Source organism: Prinia subflava, chromosome 6, assembly GCF_021018805.1.
Source record: "Prinia subflava isolate CZ2003 ecotype Zambia chromosome 6, Cam_Psub_1.2, whole genome shotgun sequence".
Classification (NCBI taxonomy): domain Eukaryota; kingdom Metazoa; phylum Chordata; class Aves; order Passeriformes; family Cisticolidae; genus Prinia; species Prinia subflava.
The window spans coordinates 8,417,420-8,434,853 of record NC_086252.1 but is presented as its reverse complement, the minus strand read 5'-3'; the positions used below and the strand labels follow the sequence as shown (position 1 = coordinate 8,434,853).

General features: G+C 45.4%; 2 protein-coding genes across 5 annotated transcripts in view; one reads left to right on the top strand and one right to left on the bottom strand.

Moving 5' to 3' along the window:
- The window catches only part of SPAG16 (sperm associated antigen 16), a 362,296-nt gene that overhangs the window by 3,938 nt on the left and 340,924 nt on the right, over positions 1 to 17,434 (top strand). For all 4 annotated transcript variants that reach the window (XM_063400108.1, XM_063400107.1, XM_063400106.1 and 1 more), the window contains exons 4-5: positions 2,921 to 3,048; positions 16,639 to 16,776. In XM_063400108.1, coding sequence (XP_063256178.1) covers positions 2,921 to 3,048; positions 16,639 to 16,776 — 266 coding nt within the window. The remainder of the gene's footprint in view (positions 1 to 2,920; positions 3,049 to 16,638; positions 16,777 to 17,434) is intronic.
- On the bottom strand, positions 4,509 to 10,499 carry LOC134551966 (uncharacterized). The gene is made up of 2 exons (XM_063400103.1): positions 10,278 to 10,499; positions 4,509 to 6,885 (listed from the first exon to the last, which is right to left on the bottom strand). The coding sequence occupies exon 2, from the start codon at positions 6,871 to 6,873 to the stop codon at positions 5,362 to 5,364; it is 1,512 nt and encodes a 503-aa protein (XP_063256173.1). The 5' UTR covers positions 6,874 to 6,885; positions 10,278 to 10,499; the 3' UTR covers positions 4,509 to 5,361.

The following is a 17,434-nucleotide window of genomic DNA, read 5'->3' as shown; positions in this document are numbered from 1 at the left end:
CAAAGCAGTTGTGTAATAATTCAGAGTTACACAATGGGATTGTTGTATTGCATTTTTCAAAATGGGACTTAGCTGAGTTTACTTGATTTTAACAACCCAATGGAAAAGTGCTTTTCCCTGCTGTGTTTCCAATTTCACCACTATCCTGTAGCCTAATCAGAAGGGCACAGTCATAGTCTTTGTTTTGCCAAAGTGAGTGATTAATAATGAAAAGATGAAATTAAGTGAATGGTACCTAAACTCAAAATGGAGGGAAAATGTGTTTTCTTCTGCACTTGTGCTTATCATCAGATCAGTTTTGTACTTAAGATCCAACTCTGAGTGGAAATAAGAGTTTTATGTGTATTAAAACTGAATATGGCTAAAAATTGAGGGAAAGATTGCAGAAGTGTTTGAGATGGCAAATGCTTAATGCTAAAGAAGTAGTGGAAATTCTTCATGTTCCTTAGGGATAGCTGAGATTATGATTGTTTTACTGTGTAAATTGATGTGAAAATAGAAAGTGAAAAAAGGGAGAATATTTTCAACCTATTGATCTTTTGACAGTGCTGTATTTAAATAATCTTTTACCTCTTCATTGATTTGTTGAACTTGTTGTGGTAGGAAGCAGTATGCTAATGCCCATCCCAGTTAATCAAACTGAAGAAACTGTTACCTCTCCTTAAAACCAGCAGATAATCTGAGTTTAAACTCAAATTCTCTTCGATTTTTAATCCTGTGGATTAAATTGAATCAGCATCCACACTCTGAGCTAGGAAGAAAAGTAGAAGGCTGTCTTCTTCATGATAAGTAATTGGCCTATTTTTAATAGCTTGTAATCCTGGCTAATAAATTAACTTATATAATAACTATAACCTGGAGGATAGTTTTAAGTGATTTTGTGTATTTGCTGCTCAACTTCCTGTTTACTTTTGTACATGTTCCCATATTAAATTGCAATGCTAGGTGCACAGATCAGTGATCATCCAAAAATATAAAAAAATGGATATTTTCCAATTGCAGATACTAAAACTATCTAAAGTTTCTAAGCTAAGTAACATCATTTGACCTTAAGCACATCTCTACTTCTTTTTTTTTTCTTTTCTTTTAAGACATTTTTAAGTAATATAAATTACTTTTCAACACAAGCAAAAATATTCTGCATATAAAAAAATATCCAGCTGATAGGGACTGTAGGAAAAGGATGCAAAACTTCTGGGAAGCCACACAGAGATGAAAGCTGGCTGCAAAACTTTCTTCAGTAGTTACAGCTGTTAGACTTTCCTTCCAAGTTATTTGTCCTCTTAATATCTGCACTGATAATGAGAATTAACATTGACATTCATTGATGTTGCAATTTATGTATGCTTGATTTTCAGTTTGTTTGAACATGTTAAAATCCTTGAGTTCCCTTTTTATATTCTTCTTAAATTTAGTAAGTTTTTTGAGAACATCTTGCCTTGTTTTCCAGAAAAATTATTAATTTTTTTGGTGTTCATATTTCTTCAGTGGACAGAAATTGTTAGAAATGCTGTGGAATTTGTCAAAGTTAAGCTCTTAGAAATGAATTTATTTTACTGGCCATATTTACAATCTTCACACCCACAATTTTTTGAATATATTTTAATTAACACGAATAAATACTTAATGAAGCAAATGTTTAATTTATATTTATTCTGTGGTCATACTCTTTCAATAAGATGATTTTGTCCATACAGTTGCTGTAGGATGTCTGTTTGCATCATGTTAATTGATTGTATTTTCCTGATTTCCAAACAAGCAAATACATACAACAAAATTCCCTTTTTTTTGCTGTTCTGTTGGTATTCAGCCGTGGTTACAGTGGAACTGAAACCAGTGGTTGGCCTCACATCAGTCCAAAGGCTGGGCAAGAGTTTGGAATTCAGTTCTGGTTCCCCGAGGCCCTGTTGAGATTCTGTGCCTGTTAGACAGAATTCATTTCTCCCTGTATTGTTCCCTGCCCGAGCTTTGGTTCCTGAAATGATGCTCAGTGCCTGTGTCCCGCTAATAAATTCTCTTCTGCATGCATGAAATGAATTCCTATCAAATTTCCATTGATTAAGGGAGTCAAGCTGTGTCATTTCTTCCGGAGCCTGGCTTTATGGATGTGTTTGGAAAACTCCAAGCAGCAATATCAGACATTTGCCTCACTTGGAGTGAAGAAAGGAGCAAGCCAAGGGATGCAGCTGCCTGTCTGCCCACGTGCTCGTTGGTTCTTGTGTTATCACAATTAGAAAACAGACCTGCCTGATGGGCTGGAGCTCTAATAATGAAAATATGCTAACTATTACATTGCACTTGGCATATTGTGTTAGTCATCAGGCAGTGTCACGTGGCCCCCATCAGGCATGTACAATCCTTTCTGGTTATATGAGGTAGCTTGGTTGAAGCCAACATTTTCTGTGTTATACAAAATGGCCAAGAGATTTTTCCAGTGTTTTTACTTTATTGAGAGAAGTGCCTTTATCTCCAGGTAATTTATGCACTCGCAGTGAGAGAGCTGCCACTGAGGGCATGAAGAAGCCATAAATGAATGGAGTTATCAGAAATCCCTGGCCTTACACATTCTTGAGGAAATGATTTGCAGTCAGGGCCTTTAGCATGGCTTGATAAATCTCTCAGTGGGGTTTGATTTTTACTCTGGTCAGTGACAAAACAGTTTTAATACTTTCAGGGCTCTACCAGGTGATGTCAGGTTTGGAATACCTGCTAAAATAAGGAGGGGTTTGAGTTATTTCTTTATAACCTTACACAAACCTTGCCATTAGAAGTATCACTGATCACACTTCTGATCTATAAAGACAAGGGGAACACTCAGCTGTACTCCAGTAGATCTGTGACCTTAGATGACTTCAGGAATAGAAAGTATAATCGTGACATTTCTCTTGTAAGTTTAACAGTTCTCAAAATTTAATTTCAGGCTTTGCAGTCAGTTCTGACTTCTGAGAAATCGATCTCAGAAATACCTGAAGCAGTGGATGACTTCTTCCGCAATTTCCTGGTCAGAAAGGGAATGTCTAGAACCCTTGACTGCTTCCAGACTGAATGGTAAAATAATTTATGTGACCATGTTGCTTTGGGAATTAGAAGGTCAGGATTCAAATAGTTTGGGATATTTTTTCAGAAGAGTCTCCCGAGTAAAAGTCATTCTTAAATATGTGGTATTTTAACAAATGGTGAGCATGAGAAACCCTTGCTTAAGTGGTATAATCAGAATATTTATTAATTGGTAATGTTTGGTACAGCAGTTAACAAACACAAATGTTCTTTCTTTTTTAAGATTTAGTCTGTACACTAATCAGAAGAATAGTAAACTCTTGAGCTTACTGTTGCCATCTTATTTTCCCAAGCTTTTGTAGATTGCAGGGATTTTGTCCATACTTTATGCAGAAGTTTAAAGGTGCAGCTTTGTTTAAATACACCACTCTCCTCATACATCCTGTTTTTACTGTTGATTAAAAATTAATTGTTAGGAATGCTGCAAAGCTTTGGAGGAGAGCTGAGCTACTCTGGAGCAAAAGATGACACTTGTCATAAAGTTCTGTTGGAATACATGGAGTTACAGACTTGCTTTGAAATCAGCAGGTTGTGTTGGAGAAATTATTAAAAGTGGAAATGCCTCTCTTTGATTAACCTTGTTCTCAGTTTTAAACATGACAAGTTCAGAGCGTTTTTTTAGTAAAGTCTCTTGAAACGGTGTAATTTGAAAATGATAAAAAACCCCATTTTTTCCTACAAAAGCATTGAAGCTTTTAAATTTTCTTGGGAATATTCTCAGGTGTGGAATCTGTGCTGTCATTTGCAAGGCTCTGGTCTTACCCATCCATCAGGCACTACCTTTGGAATTAATAATAATCTGCTTTTTGGTAGCAGAACCATGGACTTGAATGATTCCTTGGAGAAGGAGCACTGTACCTCTGTGTTCTTGCTCAACAAAAGAGCTGATATGAATAGCATTAAGTTTGAAGTCTAATAGTTTTATGCAAAAAGATAATTAATACTAGACAGATATAAATAGTGACCTTTTTATGAAGCTATGGCTTTCTTTGAAGCACATAAAGTCTGACTTCATATCAATGGCAAAATTCAAATTGCTTTTTAAAAGGAAGTGCAGGATTTAACAGGCCCTATCTTGTAAATTCTTAGCTGTACATACATTTTTTTCTCTATAAGTAACACTTTTAATTTCAGTAGCTTTACAAATGAGCTCAGTGTGTCACTATCTAATCTTACTGTATAGAGACTTTCTGCATTAATACCTTATTTCAAAACGTTTCATGTTGGTTTGAAATGGATAATTTACAATATTAATGAGAGTGAGAGCAGATTAGTGTACTCGGGCTCCTCATTATGTATTGGGACGACACTCTTGCTCTCATGCTGTGGTGATCAAGTACTAATGGAATTTGAAATGAGAAATTAATTAGCGTAGGGAAAATCTATCAAAAGGCTGCCTTTGAAATTATTGTCTGTCTGAGATCTAAAGTGTCGCGGTGCCGTTACTAAAGCCCCTTGGCTTCACCCCGAGCCAGCCCAGGCACCGGAGCAAGCGGAATCCGAGCTGCCCCTCAGCGGAACGAAGGGGTCAGCCCTGTGGGTTCTTGTCCCTGGGAGAGGCCGGAACGGCAGTAGGATAACTGAAGCGACGCGCTAAGAGCGAGAAAGGAGGATCCAGCCAGCCAGACAGAGGAACCACAACTTTAATCCAACATAGCACTGTCCAGACCGAAGTGGAACCAGGCTGAACTGGAACTGGATACCGAACAAAGAAATGCACCAGCTTATATGCTTTCGGGGTAGGGGAGGAGAAATGGGAGTCCCTCTTTGCGGCAACCAATGGAAACTTGACATTTGGGAGATAAGGGGAAGGGTTGCAAGCCTTGAACCAGTTAGGGGATAGGGGAGGGATAACACAGTGGCGGGAAGAGGGGAAAAGGTAACATGTGACCAAGGGGAACTTATGAATTTCAATTAAGGGGGGGGTGTACAGAACATACAACATTGTGCAGAACATACAATATAGGACCCACCAGCCTTTCATCTTTCCCACATATCTAAATCCTTCCTACTTGGTAAACCACCCATATATCTTTCAACTTCTCTCTGCCTCAAAACCCTCTTTCCTATATCCTTCTTTCAGCACCCTCTCCTTCTTCCTTAAGTCTCTCTCTTTAAATCCTCTCCCTCGTCTGTCCTTCTTTTCCTTGTCACAGTCCTTCACAGCACCTGCTTGTTTCTGCTTACACTGTCCCAACTTTCTTTGTGGAGTCCAACTGAGGTTTAACATACTGAAATGGGGAAAGTCCAACCATCCACACCACCACATCTCCCCCTTTTCTTTTATTTTTGACCCTGTGAGTTCTATCTCAGATATCCGAATTGAGGGGGGTCCACCAGGTGTTCAGAACGTGGGTATGATTCTGCAAACCACTGCTGTTGAGTAGGCCATTGTTCTCGAGGAAAGCTGCGCACTTCTTCCACGATGATTTCAAGCTGTTCAGCCTGCTCGTCCTCATCAACGAAGCTTTCCTCCTCCTCCTTGAACACTTCTGGGCCTACTTCAACGGCTACTCGGTGGACTTCAGCTTTGAGTGGTGATGTGGAGGAAGAAATCAAATTCTGCAACATCTTTTTCATTAGTCCAAGGCTGGCAATAGCAACAAAAAGCACAAAAACAATTAACAGAACAGTTCTAAGAATCGATCCCGTCCAACCCGAGATCCCCCATCCCTTGAATAAATTACTGAGCCAGTCCCCGTATTCTTGTTTGATGTCTCCTATCATGTTTTCCATTTGTTTGAGTGCCTCGCGAGTCCCCTTGGCCCTAGATGTCAAATTAAAGCAGCAGAGCCCCTCAAACTCCTCACACGAGTGACCGTGGAGGAGCAGGAGGTAATCGATGGCTGCACGATTCTGGAGGGTTGCCTGCCTCGTAATTTCCTCATCTTTCAGGAGGTTTGATAGGGCCCTAGAAGTCAAACGGGATTGCTTAGCTACCCAACATTCCAAATGGCCTAATTCTCCGAGGGTCTTAGCAATGGCGACCCACGGCGCAAATACTGTGATTGCGATGCCTTTAGATCTGCTCCAATGGATAATTTCCTCATCACAATCGTCTGCCAATTTTTTGAGAGAGTAGTCTTCTCTCTTCTTTCTAGAGTGTGCCAATAGATGTGCACCATTTGTAGAATTTTGTGTAACCCAATCCAAAATTTGTGATTTGTTGGGTGAAAACAATCCGAGGGTCCCAAAGGTGCACGGGCCTCCGGAGAGGTGAGAGGGGATACCTGCCCATGCGTGGTCTCCGCAAATCAAGAATGTTCCCCTAGGAAGCTGGCGGGGATGGGCAAAGACTTGGGCTGATTTTTGGGGAGGGATTGGAGGATAACTAAAGGACACAGCGTTGCACCAATGAGTATTAAAATGGGCTTTGGAGGAGACAAAATGACGGTGGTGACGCTGGACGTGGTCGTTGCGGATATGAAAACAAGATTCGGCTCTGGCGGAACCTAGAAGCTCCAGCTCCTGAGGCTCGTTTTCTAACTTTGGAAGACTTTTAATATAATTGTACCACGCGACGATGTAATGGGCATGCTTTAGGTTATGCTCCATTTTAGCAGCTTCTTGTCTAAGTTTTTGAGCATAACCTAGAAGCATCTTGGGCATCTCACGATCTTTAAATGGGATCCCCACGAGGCAGGATGCCATGGGATTCGCGGCACTCGCTTGGTTGAGACATATGTGGTCTTGGCCCAGTGATTTGGCCAAGACAGTCCAGACGTTCTGTTGTGGCTGGGGGACGAGCCACGCCTGGGCGATGGTCAGGAGACTGGCGAAGAGGACGGCTGAACTGATGGCAGTCTTGGCGCTCATGGTTGGACGGATCTAAACAGAAACTCAGAAAAACAAATCGTTACAAAGTGGGAAATCACAGAAAAAGGGGTCCTCCCAGCCTTCTGACTGCTCCTCCTCTTCCTCTGAGTCACTGGACTCACGCCTTCTGCGGCGGAGAGCCGCGGAGGCGACTTGAGGCTTTTCGTTTTCTCGGACTTTTGTTTTTCTCTCGATATAAGGCTTTACCCATCTGGATGGTATCCACTTCGGCCCGGCATCAGTGGAGACGCAGGCGTACCCGCGCCCCCACGTCAAAAGCGTCAGTGGACCCTCCACTTTCCCTGTTTCGGGAAACCTTACGGTCACCGGCGGATGCTGCTCACTCAGGTCCCAGTCGCGGTTGCTATTGAAATGCCGCACAACGGGCGGATCTGGTTTTTCATAAGAACAATTTAGGAAATTTAACACATAAAGTGCCCTTGCCAATCTGATTGATGGAGTTTCAACCTTCAGGACTGGTCTTTGCTGTTGAAGGACCCGTTTGACGTTCTGATGGGTCCTTTCAACAATGGCCTGACCCGTGGGGGAGTGAGGGATGCCCGTTTTATGCTCAACTCCCCATTGCTGCAGGAAATCTGCAAGCTCCCTGGAAGTATACGCAGGGCCATTATCTGTTTTAATTTCCTTGGGGATGCCCATGAAAGAGAAGGCCTGAATGAGGTGTTGGATGACGTGGGAGGCCTTCTCCCCTGCGTGTGCGGAGGCATAGACTACACCCGAGAAGGTATCAACGGACACATGCACGTACCGGAGCCTCCCGAACGCCGCCACATGGGTGACGTCGGTCTGCCAGATTTCACAACTTCCCAGCCCTCTGGGATTGACTCCGGCGTGCATGGTCGGCACGGAGTGGGATTGACACGATGGGCACGAAGCCACAATCGCCCTGGCCTGTTGCCGGGTGATACGAAATCGGCGGACCAGGGCTGGTGCATTCTGATGGAACAAAGCATGGCTGAGCTGTGCCTGTTGAAATATGTCAGGCAGTGGGGTCTTTGTCACAGGAGCAGCGAGAGCATCTGCTCTCCTGTTGCCCTCTGCAACAAACCCTGGCAAATCGGTGTGCGACCTTGTGTGCATCACGTAGAAGGGGTGCTCTCGGTGGGACACAAGCTTTATAAGCTTCGAGAGCTGCGCATAAAGCGCGTTGTTGGAAACCTGCTGTAATACTGCCTGATCAGCTCTGGACACTACCCCTGTAACATAGGCAGAGTCGGTAACTATGTTTAGCGGTCCGGGAAATCTCTCTAATGCCCTGACGACTGCGGCCAACTCAGCGACTTGAGGCGAACCCTCAACGATTTCAACATCACTGTCCCACTGCTGAGTTTCGGGATCCTCCCAGGTCATCACTGACCTGTGAGAAGCCCCGGACGCGTCTGTAAAAACGGTCAAGGCCTGGAGTGGTTTTACACTTCGGACACTCCTCAATGCCAATTCAAAATTTCCATCCAGATTGAACAATTTGTGGGCCGGCCGATGAATTGAAATTTGGCCCGTAAAAGAGTCCAGAGCGAATTGTAGAGCTTCATTATTTTGAAGCAGAGTTTCCAACATGGGTTTGGTGATCTGGCCCGAGGATAATTTGATGGGGAGATGGATGCACTCAAAGTCACAACCGGCCAATTCGCAAAGGCGCGTACGTGCCTTGCGGATCAGCTCAGCCATGATTTCTTGTGGCCTCGTAAGTCTCTTGGGCCGGTGGTGGCTAAGAAAGACCCACTCTATGATCAGCAGTGGATCTCTCCCCCCGTGGCCCTTGGTGTCATACTGTGTGGTGTTCGAATCCCACTGAAAAATGACCCCAAAAAGATGCGGGAGCTTACCCAGCACCACGAACCGAAAGGGTAAGCTGGGGTCACATCTGTGCGCCTGGCGTGATGACAACGCCTGTTGTACCTTCTCCAGTGCTTTCCTTGCCTCCGCGGTGAGCGCCCTGGGAGAGCTAAGCTCATCTCCCCCCTTCAATAAATCGAAGAGGGGTGCTAGGTCCTCCGTGGAGAGACCCAGCCAGGGCCTCACCCAATTCAACTCTCCGCAGAGTCGATGGACATCCGCAAGGGTCCGGACTGATGTCCGGATAGCCAATTTTTGGGGAACAATGGTCCGCCGTCCGATTTCCAGCCCCAGGTATTTCCAGGGTGGCATCCGCTGAATCTTCTCTGCTTGCAGCTCAAACCCTGCAGCAACTAACAAATCTGTTACGCGTGTGAGGACTCTATCCAGTTCGCTTGTTGTTGGGGCGCAAATGAGGATATCATCCATGTAATGGTGGATGATAACCTCCTCCGCGGCTGCGCGCACAGGACGCAGCAAGGAAGAGACGTACAGCTGGCACATCACCGGGGAGTTCTTCATACCTTGGGGAAGAGCCCTCCAGTGATACCTCTTCCTTGGGGCCGCTCGGTTGATGGTAGGCACCGAGAAGGCAAAACGCGGTGCGTCATCCGGATGTAGGGGAATTTGGAAGAAGCAATCCTTCAGATCAATAACTGCCAGATTCCAATTTCGGGGCAGCATGGCAGGGGATGGCATTCCTGGTTGGAGGGATCCCATGTCCTCTATAACGTTATTAATTTGGCGAAGGTCGTGAAGGAGGCGCCAGCGCCTTCCGTCACTCTTTCGAATGACGAAGACGGGCGAGTTCCAGGGGGAATTCGTTTCCACGATATTACCCTTCTGTAACTGCTCCTCCACGAGCTCCTCGAGCGCCTTTAATTTCTCCTTGGATAGCGGCCACTGGTCAACCCACACTGGATTATCCGTTTTCCAATTCAGTTTGAGGATTGGGCGCTCCTCAGTGACCGCTAGGCAAAAAACCTGAGGGGGGTCTGGGATACTAATTGTGACCCCCCATTGGGACATGAGCTCCCTACCAAGCAGGGGCCGTTCATATTTGCAAACGAAAGGGCGCGTATATGCCAATTGCCCTTTCGGCCCCGTGAATTTCACCATGCGCGCTGATCTCTTAGCCGATTGAAAACCCCCTACTCCGGAGATATTCGCCGGCGCGTCCTCCAAGGCCCAATGTGACGGCCACTCCCGGGTGGGAATGACCGTGACATCTGCTCCTGTGTCAAAAAGAAGACCTTTATTAACGGACTCATCCCCAATGGACATCGTACATTGTATTATAGGTTTTTCTTCTGTGATCCGATGCACTGCGTTGACTGAAAGTGGCCTTTCCTCAGGGTAAACCTGATACTGATCTGGCCTGGTGTGTGGAATTGCCTGGGCCACTATTTGTCCCTTTGGGTGGAAAGCTGGGGGATGAGTGGAACGCAGCCAGACATTGAGGAACCTGGGGTCACCCTTATAGGTCCCCGGGTATACCTCAATGTCTTGCGGAGTGTATTTACAGTCCCCAACAACAATGAACTTACCTTTCCTTTGAAACGGCCAGTCCAGAAGGTCTTCGCAATCCACGCGAACTGGGTACCAGCTGGTATCTCTGAGGTGCGCACTGTGAGTGAGCCTCAACCTGTAAGGTTTACAAAATGGTGTTAACGTCAAGTCCGGGAAAGTTCCCTCCTGGGAAGGGTGAAGGAAATGCCAGTCCGAGATAGTTGTCTTGGTCCAGTGACCCCCAAAGGCGTTGACTGCCTTCTCTTCTGCACTGCCCACCCTGTTGGGGTCATCATGCCGGGTGGGCCCGCACTCCCCCCCTAGTTTTTTGAATTGTGTTCGGAGTCCTCCTGCTGTGGCCGAGGCTTTGCCAGCAAGTTATGCGGGCATTGGCTCACAAAATGCCCTTTTTCATGGCAGAGGTAGCACTCGACCCGTGCTCTGGCTGGGTTCGACGCTGCCAGCTTGCGGGCCTGTGGGCGACGAGGAGTCGCATCTTCCGCAGCATGCACCTGCCGAGTTCCCTGCTTGTTTGCGGTGGTCATATGTTGAAGCAGGAAAGGGACCTTTTGCTGGCAAACTTGCAGCATCACCTGTAGAGTCCGTGGGGGTTCTGGAGGGAGACTTAAAATCGCTTGTTTGCACACATTATTAGCATTAGCAAAAACAATCTCCTCCAAAATTCTCTTACGGGCGAGCCCGTCCGTTACTTGTATTTCTAAAGCCCTAGTCATCTTGTCCACGAAATCTACAAATGATTCTGTGTCCCCTTGCCTAATCTGGGTGAACGGCGGCAGGGGTGCACGAGGCTGCATCGTGAAAAAGGCTTTGCAGGCCAGGTCTTGCACCCTAGGCAAAACTGCTGGTGGAATGAGCAGTGCCTGAATTTGAGGGGACTCGAAGGAACCTTCTCCTCCCAGCAATTCAACAGTAAGGGGATTACCTCCCTCATCGATTGCTGGGAGTGGCAGGTGCGGCAGCTCTTCCCGCAGGGCTTGCCTAAATGCAGCAAGCCATAATTCAAATTCAGCCGGTGTCATCAGGCAAGAAAATAATTGCTTTAAGTCTGCAGGAAGGGTTGTCGCAGCTGCTAGGTCTGCCTGAAGGAGGCCGCGGAAGTACGGGCTCTCTCTCCCAAACTCTTTGTGCGCCTTACATAAATCTCGAATTATGGTTTGTGAAAATGGCTGCCAATTCGGTTTAGGGTCGCCACCCCCGCGAGCCCTTCGGTAGGTGACAGGCGCAGCTGAGAGATGCACTTCCTGGTTTCCATCGCTGTTGTCTTCCGGTTCCCTACCGTGGGAACCGGAAGAGGCAGCGTGGGAACTACCATTCCAAGATGGCCTCCTTCCGGGGTGGGGAGAAGTGCCTGGCTCCGCCCCTAGGGCGGGCCAGGGGGCAGGAGTGGGAGGAGTGTCAGCGTGGGAAAAGGGAGGGACCGAAGGCGGGGTTTGGGCGGCCACAAAGGGAGGAGACATCGGGTATGTGGGAGGAGCCATGGGTGGAGCAAGGGAGGGAACAGAGGGGGCGGGTGTGGGAGGGACCAAGGGGTAAAATGGGTTGGGCAGATAAAAGGGGTTGGGCGGGTATGAAGGGGTTGGGTCAAGGAAGGGATTGGATTTCGGGGGAGGGGGACGCGGGGGAGGGGTAGGAGAACGGCGCGAACGGGCGCCATCTTGTGTGTCGCAGGCGCCATCTTGTGGCTCCTGTGACGCAGCAAGATTAAATCTAACTTTTGGTCGACAACGTGGGGAAACAGGGGAAGGGCTGCGTCCCCGGGCCGCTTGTCCAGGGCGACCCGAGGATTCCTCAGCAGTCCGGACAAGACTGCTGAGGCTGGGGGACCGGGAGTTCTGGCGAGAGCCTGGGCTGGCAGACCTAGGGTCTGCGGCTCTCCTCAGAATTCCCTTCCGAGGAGCACGGGGATTGGGAGAAGGGGAACGGGAAACTGGGGCGGGCGGTCGCGTTGGCTTTTCATGCAGGGGAGAGCTGTTAGCGATCGTTTTAAATTTGACAATCAAAAACATAAAATCTTGGGGACATTTATCCGAATTGGCCGCCTTTTTTTCGATCGCCTCCCAGTAACGGGGGTTCCTCACAAGCTCCTCAGACGTGTTACTGAACTGCACGGAAAGCCACCGCACCAGCCTTTTTAACGAACCGCGGGAGAACTGAACCTTGTTCTCCTCCAAAACTCTAACAAGAACATAATAAACTCCTTTCTGGGTGGTCGAAAGCGAGGCACCCATCTCGCCGGTGTTGAAAAACCACCCTCACCCAAGACCGGACCAACTAAATCTCAAACAGAAAACCGTAACTGCCGCAACTTAAAAACCGGGCAACCCTGCACTCGCTAAAGCCACCGATCCTCCCGGCGCGCGGCACACGCAACGTCCCCAAAAACCCGACTCTCCCCCAGCTCCGAGCCTCCCTCGAGAGCTGGCAGGAGCACTCGAACGAAACAAACCCGAACGAAAAGAACTGAAAACCGCCTGGGCACGACCAAACCGGGAGCGAAAACAAAAGCGTTAACCCCCCGGTCCTGCGCAGACTTCTCCTCGGAGCCCTCCCCCGTGGCTTGGAGAGGGGGTCCTGATCGCGTGCCCCCGACGGAGGGTACTTACCTGCGGTCTTGGGGAACCCTCAGCGCACAGAAGACTCCGCCGGGAGTGCTGCCGACGAAGCTGCCTCCTGGATCTGCGAGGAGCGCTCCTCCGAAGAGGCTGCTCGACTCGCAGCGGTGGGACTGCCCTGGATCTGAAACTCTTCGGTGCTCGCGCCTGGTGCAAGCACCGCCAATCCTCACGGGGACCACAAAGAGGGAAGACAAGAGCCTCCACGGAAACTCAAGGCTTCTCCTCAGGGTCCCATCTGGGGTGCCAGCCACCTGTCGCGGTGCCGTTACTAAAGCCCCTTGGCTTCACCCCGAGCCAGCCCAGGCACCGGAGCAAGCGGAATCCGAGCTGCCCCTCAGCGGAACGAAGGGGTCAGCCCTGTGGGTTCTTGTCCCTGGGAGAGGCCGGAACGGCAGTAGGATAACTGAAGCGACGCGCTAAGAGCGAGAAAGGAGGATCCAGCCAGCCAGACAGAGGAACCACAACTTTAATCCAACATAGCACTGTCCAGACCGAAGTGGAACCAGGCTGAACTGGAACTGGATACCGAACAAAGAAATGCACCAGCTTATATGCTTTCGGGGTAGGGGAGGAGAAATGGGAGTCCCTCTTTGCGGCAACCAATGGAACCTTGACACTTGGGAGATAAGGGGAAGGGTTGCAAGCCTTGAACCAGTTAGGGGATAGGGGAGGGATAACACAGTGGCGGGAAGAGGGGAAAAGGTAACATGTGACCAAGGGGAACTTATGAATTTCAATTAAGGGGGGGGTGTACAGAACATACAACATTGTGCAGAACATACAATATAGGACCCACCAGCCTTTCATCTTTCCCACATATCTAAATCCTTCCTACTTGGTAAACCACCCATATATCTTTCAACTTCTCTCTGCCTCAAAACCCTCTTTCCTATATCCTTCTTTCAGCACCCTCTCCTTCTTCCTTAAGTCTCTCTCTTTAAATCCTCTCCCTCGTCTGTCCTTCTTTTCCTTGTCACAGTCCTTCACAGCACCTGCTTGTTTCTGCTTACACTGTCCCAACTTTCTTTGTGGAGTCCAACTGAGGTTTAACATACTGAAATGGGGAAAGTCCAACCATCCACACCACCACACTAAAGGTCACTTAAATTGGACCAAATTATCTGTGTTTATTTTGGAGTTTGGGAAAACACTGTTACTCTATCCAGCTGGATAAAATGCCGTGATTTGATTAAGGTTTCTTTTATACCAAACCTCTTACTTTTCAATGAAGCAATGAATAATTTTATAACAGTTGTAGTGATTTTTTTCTTTAATTATGTAGGCTGTTTTGCACATAAACTTTTTATTCCCATTCTACTTTAAGGAACTTTACAGTTAAATTATTTTTTGAATATCTTATTTTCAATTCATTTGTTAGACAAGACTTGATAGCACTTTTGTTGTTTATTGAAGGTATTGACAGCTTTTAATGTGAAGTGCAGGGGCTGATCAGATGTGAATTCCTGCATCTCCTAATCTGAGAGCCCAGGTCATCCTGAACCATCAGCTTATTGCAGAGCCTCTGTGCAGCTTGATTCCTTTGAAATCCAGTTTCTAGGAGTTAAAATGTAAAGTATATAGCAATAATGTGTTATTTTCAGTCAGGCTGCACTGAGCTTTGATGACAAAATCATAGTTAATCATCTGTTCCTCAGGTTTCCAGATTCTTGGTTAATTTTTTAATAGTGATTTAAGAGTTATAACTCAGTAGCTCTGAAAAAGCTCAGTAAAATACCTGTGTGTGCATGGAACTATTTTCATTTCCACGTGCAATGAAAGAAGTGAGGAGAGCAGTCGGCTCGGTGTGGAGGAGCTCTGTGAGATTTACAGGAGCAGGCTGGTGAGGGATAATGAGATTTCTCAGGGCTGTTTGTTGGGTGGTTTTCCATTCCTGCTACGTGCACAAAAACGTTCACTTTCGCTACTGTTCTTAGACAAGGGTGTAGTGAATTTATTGGTATTAATTGTGCTTCATGACAATTGTCTTTCAGAATTTTTAACTCTGCTGGAGTTGAGGTTTATCAGTTATCCATGTTTGATGGGTCTTTGTGCAGATACTTGGTGGTTTTCATGAAGTGTGGTTAGGGCATTCAGAAATGCTTCCAGCAAGTAAAAGAGTACCTCGAATTGTGAATTTCTGCCACGAGGCTGCCCTTATTTGCAATATTTCTGATAGGAATTGTGCACCAGTCACTGTTTGGAGGAAAGAAAAAAAACCCAAGCTTCTTTCTGAGTATTAAAGTCTGCTCCTACAGTAATTTACTTAAGAAAATGAAGTTATGATAGAATGAATTTTACTGTGGACATGATCAGATGAATTTTTCAGAAACCTTTCATCACCTGGTGGTGGATGTGACAGCTTAATTCAGAGAGATGAGCATTCCAAGAATGCTTAGAATGTCAGAATGCAAATAAGTATCTGACTATAGGAAGTCATTTGGAAAGAGATACTAACATTCCCCTTTAGTTTTTTGGAGGATGTTAAGTAAAGGTTGCTTTTTTAAGAAATGCCTTTTTGTTTCTGCAGCATGATTCTTGATGAATGATATTGGTGCTTACTGTCTTCAGATTTCCGATCTGCTGCTTATATCCAGTTGTAGGAGACAGTGTTCAGTATGATTTTTATTCTGTTCTTTTCATACTTCCTTATTACTTGGAAACAAATAAAAATGCACAGATTCAGTATATTTTTCACCTGAAAATGCAAAGAATATTCATGTTGCTCCTTCTAGTGAGCACCCACCCAGAACATCTTCCCAGCAGGGAAGGTGATTGTGGGGTTATGGAGTTTATCTGATTTAAATTAGTTACAGCTCCATGCAGCCCCTGGTGAGCTGATGTCATGGCTGAGGCCTCGCTCTTCAGTCTGGACTGCATTTTTAGGTTTTACTGAAATATCACCAAAAGATGGATGGTCCTAAAACAGGGTACTGAACGAGCTGATGTTATTGCTGAAGCTGTAGGAATTCCTGGGGTGCTGCCCAGCATTCCAGGCTGCTTCTTAAAATCCAAGCCAGTCTGTGCAAGTATTAATTAAAAGGACCTTCAGCCTTCTTCATCATGGAATCAGGTGTTCTCAGGGGCTGGTAAAACAGGTAAATATTGGTAAATATAATTAAATAAGGAGAGGGAAAATAAACAGGAAGGAATGAAGGGATTTCCCTAGGTGAGCTCTGTGTTCCATGTTGAAAATGGCTCATTCGTCCTTATTATCTGCAGCTTGAGTCCTCAAAAAAAACCAAAAAAACCAAAACAAAAAAACCCAAACAACAACAACAACAACAAAAACCCAAAAAAAACCCCAACCAAAAAAACCCACCCCAAAACAAAACAACAAAACCCTACAAAAAACAACAAAAAAACCCCCCACAAAACAAAAGTCTTGCTGTATTTGGGCATGTGAGATAAAAAAGACTATGAGTATATGCAAACAAGAATATTTGTTTCTGCCTTTTATTTCTCCTATTTAGAGGAAAGAAAGAAAATAATTGTTTAATGTGAAGTACTGTGTTATGTGTTTTGATTGTTTTGAACAATTCACATTTCAGAATGAAAAGCAGTAGAATAGAACAGTGTGGTGGGGCAGTGAATTCACTGCTGTGACTTCTTCATGATCAGAGAAGGTAAATGCTTTAAGAAGGTAAATCTAAAAATGTGATTGTAGTTTAGGTAAATGGTAGCACGAGAAGGAAAACGTTAGTGAAGTGAGGAAATGGAAACATGGAATGAATAAAATGAATTAAATCTGTTTGTTTTCTACCAGGTATGAGCTCATTGAGAGAGGTGTGCTCAGAGCGGAGGATGCTGGGCTGGTTCCAGAAGTGTACACCCACAACCAGCAGCTGGAGACGGAGTATCTGAACTTGAAGAAAGATCTGGAGAACTGCAAACGCTCTCTCACGTGTGTTATTTGGTTTTATTGAAGCTTTTATATGTGGTAGTAGATGGCCAGAGAAGGTAAACCCAAGTACTTAGTGAAAAATAATAAGTTCCTGTTGGTTATGCTGGCTGCACAGACTTTTACTTCTAGGTGACATTTATAATTAAAGTTCAATTTTTTTCTGAGTTCTGTTAGAAACGTAAATCTTCATTTCTTTTATTTGTATTTACTAGTCCAAAAATAATTTTCAATGTGTAGTAATCATAACAAATTACTACAGAGAATCATGAGAGCCTAATAGGTAGAACTAAAAAATAAATTGTTATGTGCATTTTGTATTACAGTACTATAAATTACAGCTACCACAAACCTTCAGCGTGGGGAAAAAAATCACTATACATTTATTCTTCATTTTTTTAATTACAAAAAATCTATCACTCTGGGCCTAGTGGTAATGGTGTGTCAGTGTAAATTACCATCATTGATTATACTGGTGTGTACATTGTAGTAGTTTATTCTACATGTCTGCAGTACTTCAGTCCTGAGAGTTAAAATGTGGTAATGAGCCCTCTGTCACACAGCCTTTCTGGAGAATGGTGTGTTTGCACGTGTGTTTGTTCATTGAGAAAGTTCTCTGAGTCCCAGTCATGCACTCACTGCAGATTTGCCAGTGTGTGGT

What these genes read in the sequence shown, in the direction of transcription:
- LOC134551966 (XM_063400103.1), bottom strand. Translation starts at nt 6,873, where the DNA reads ATGAGCGCCAAGACTGCCATCAGTTCAGCCGTCCTCTTCGCCAGTCTC.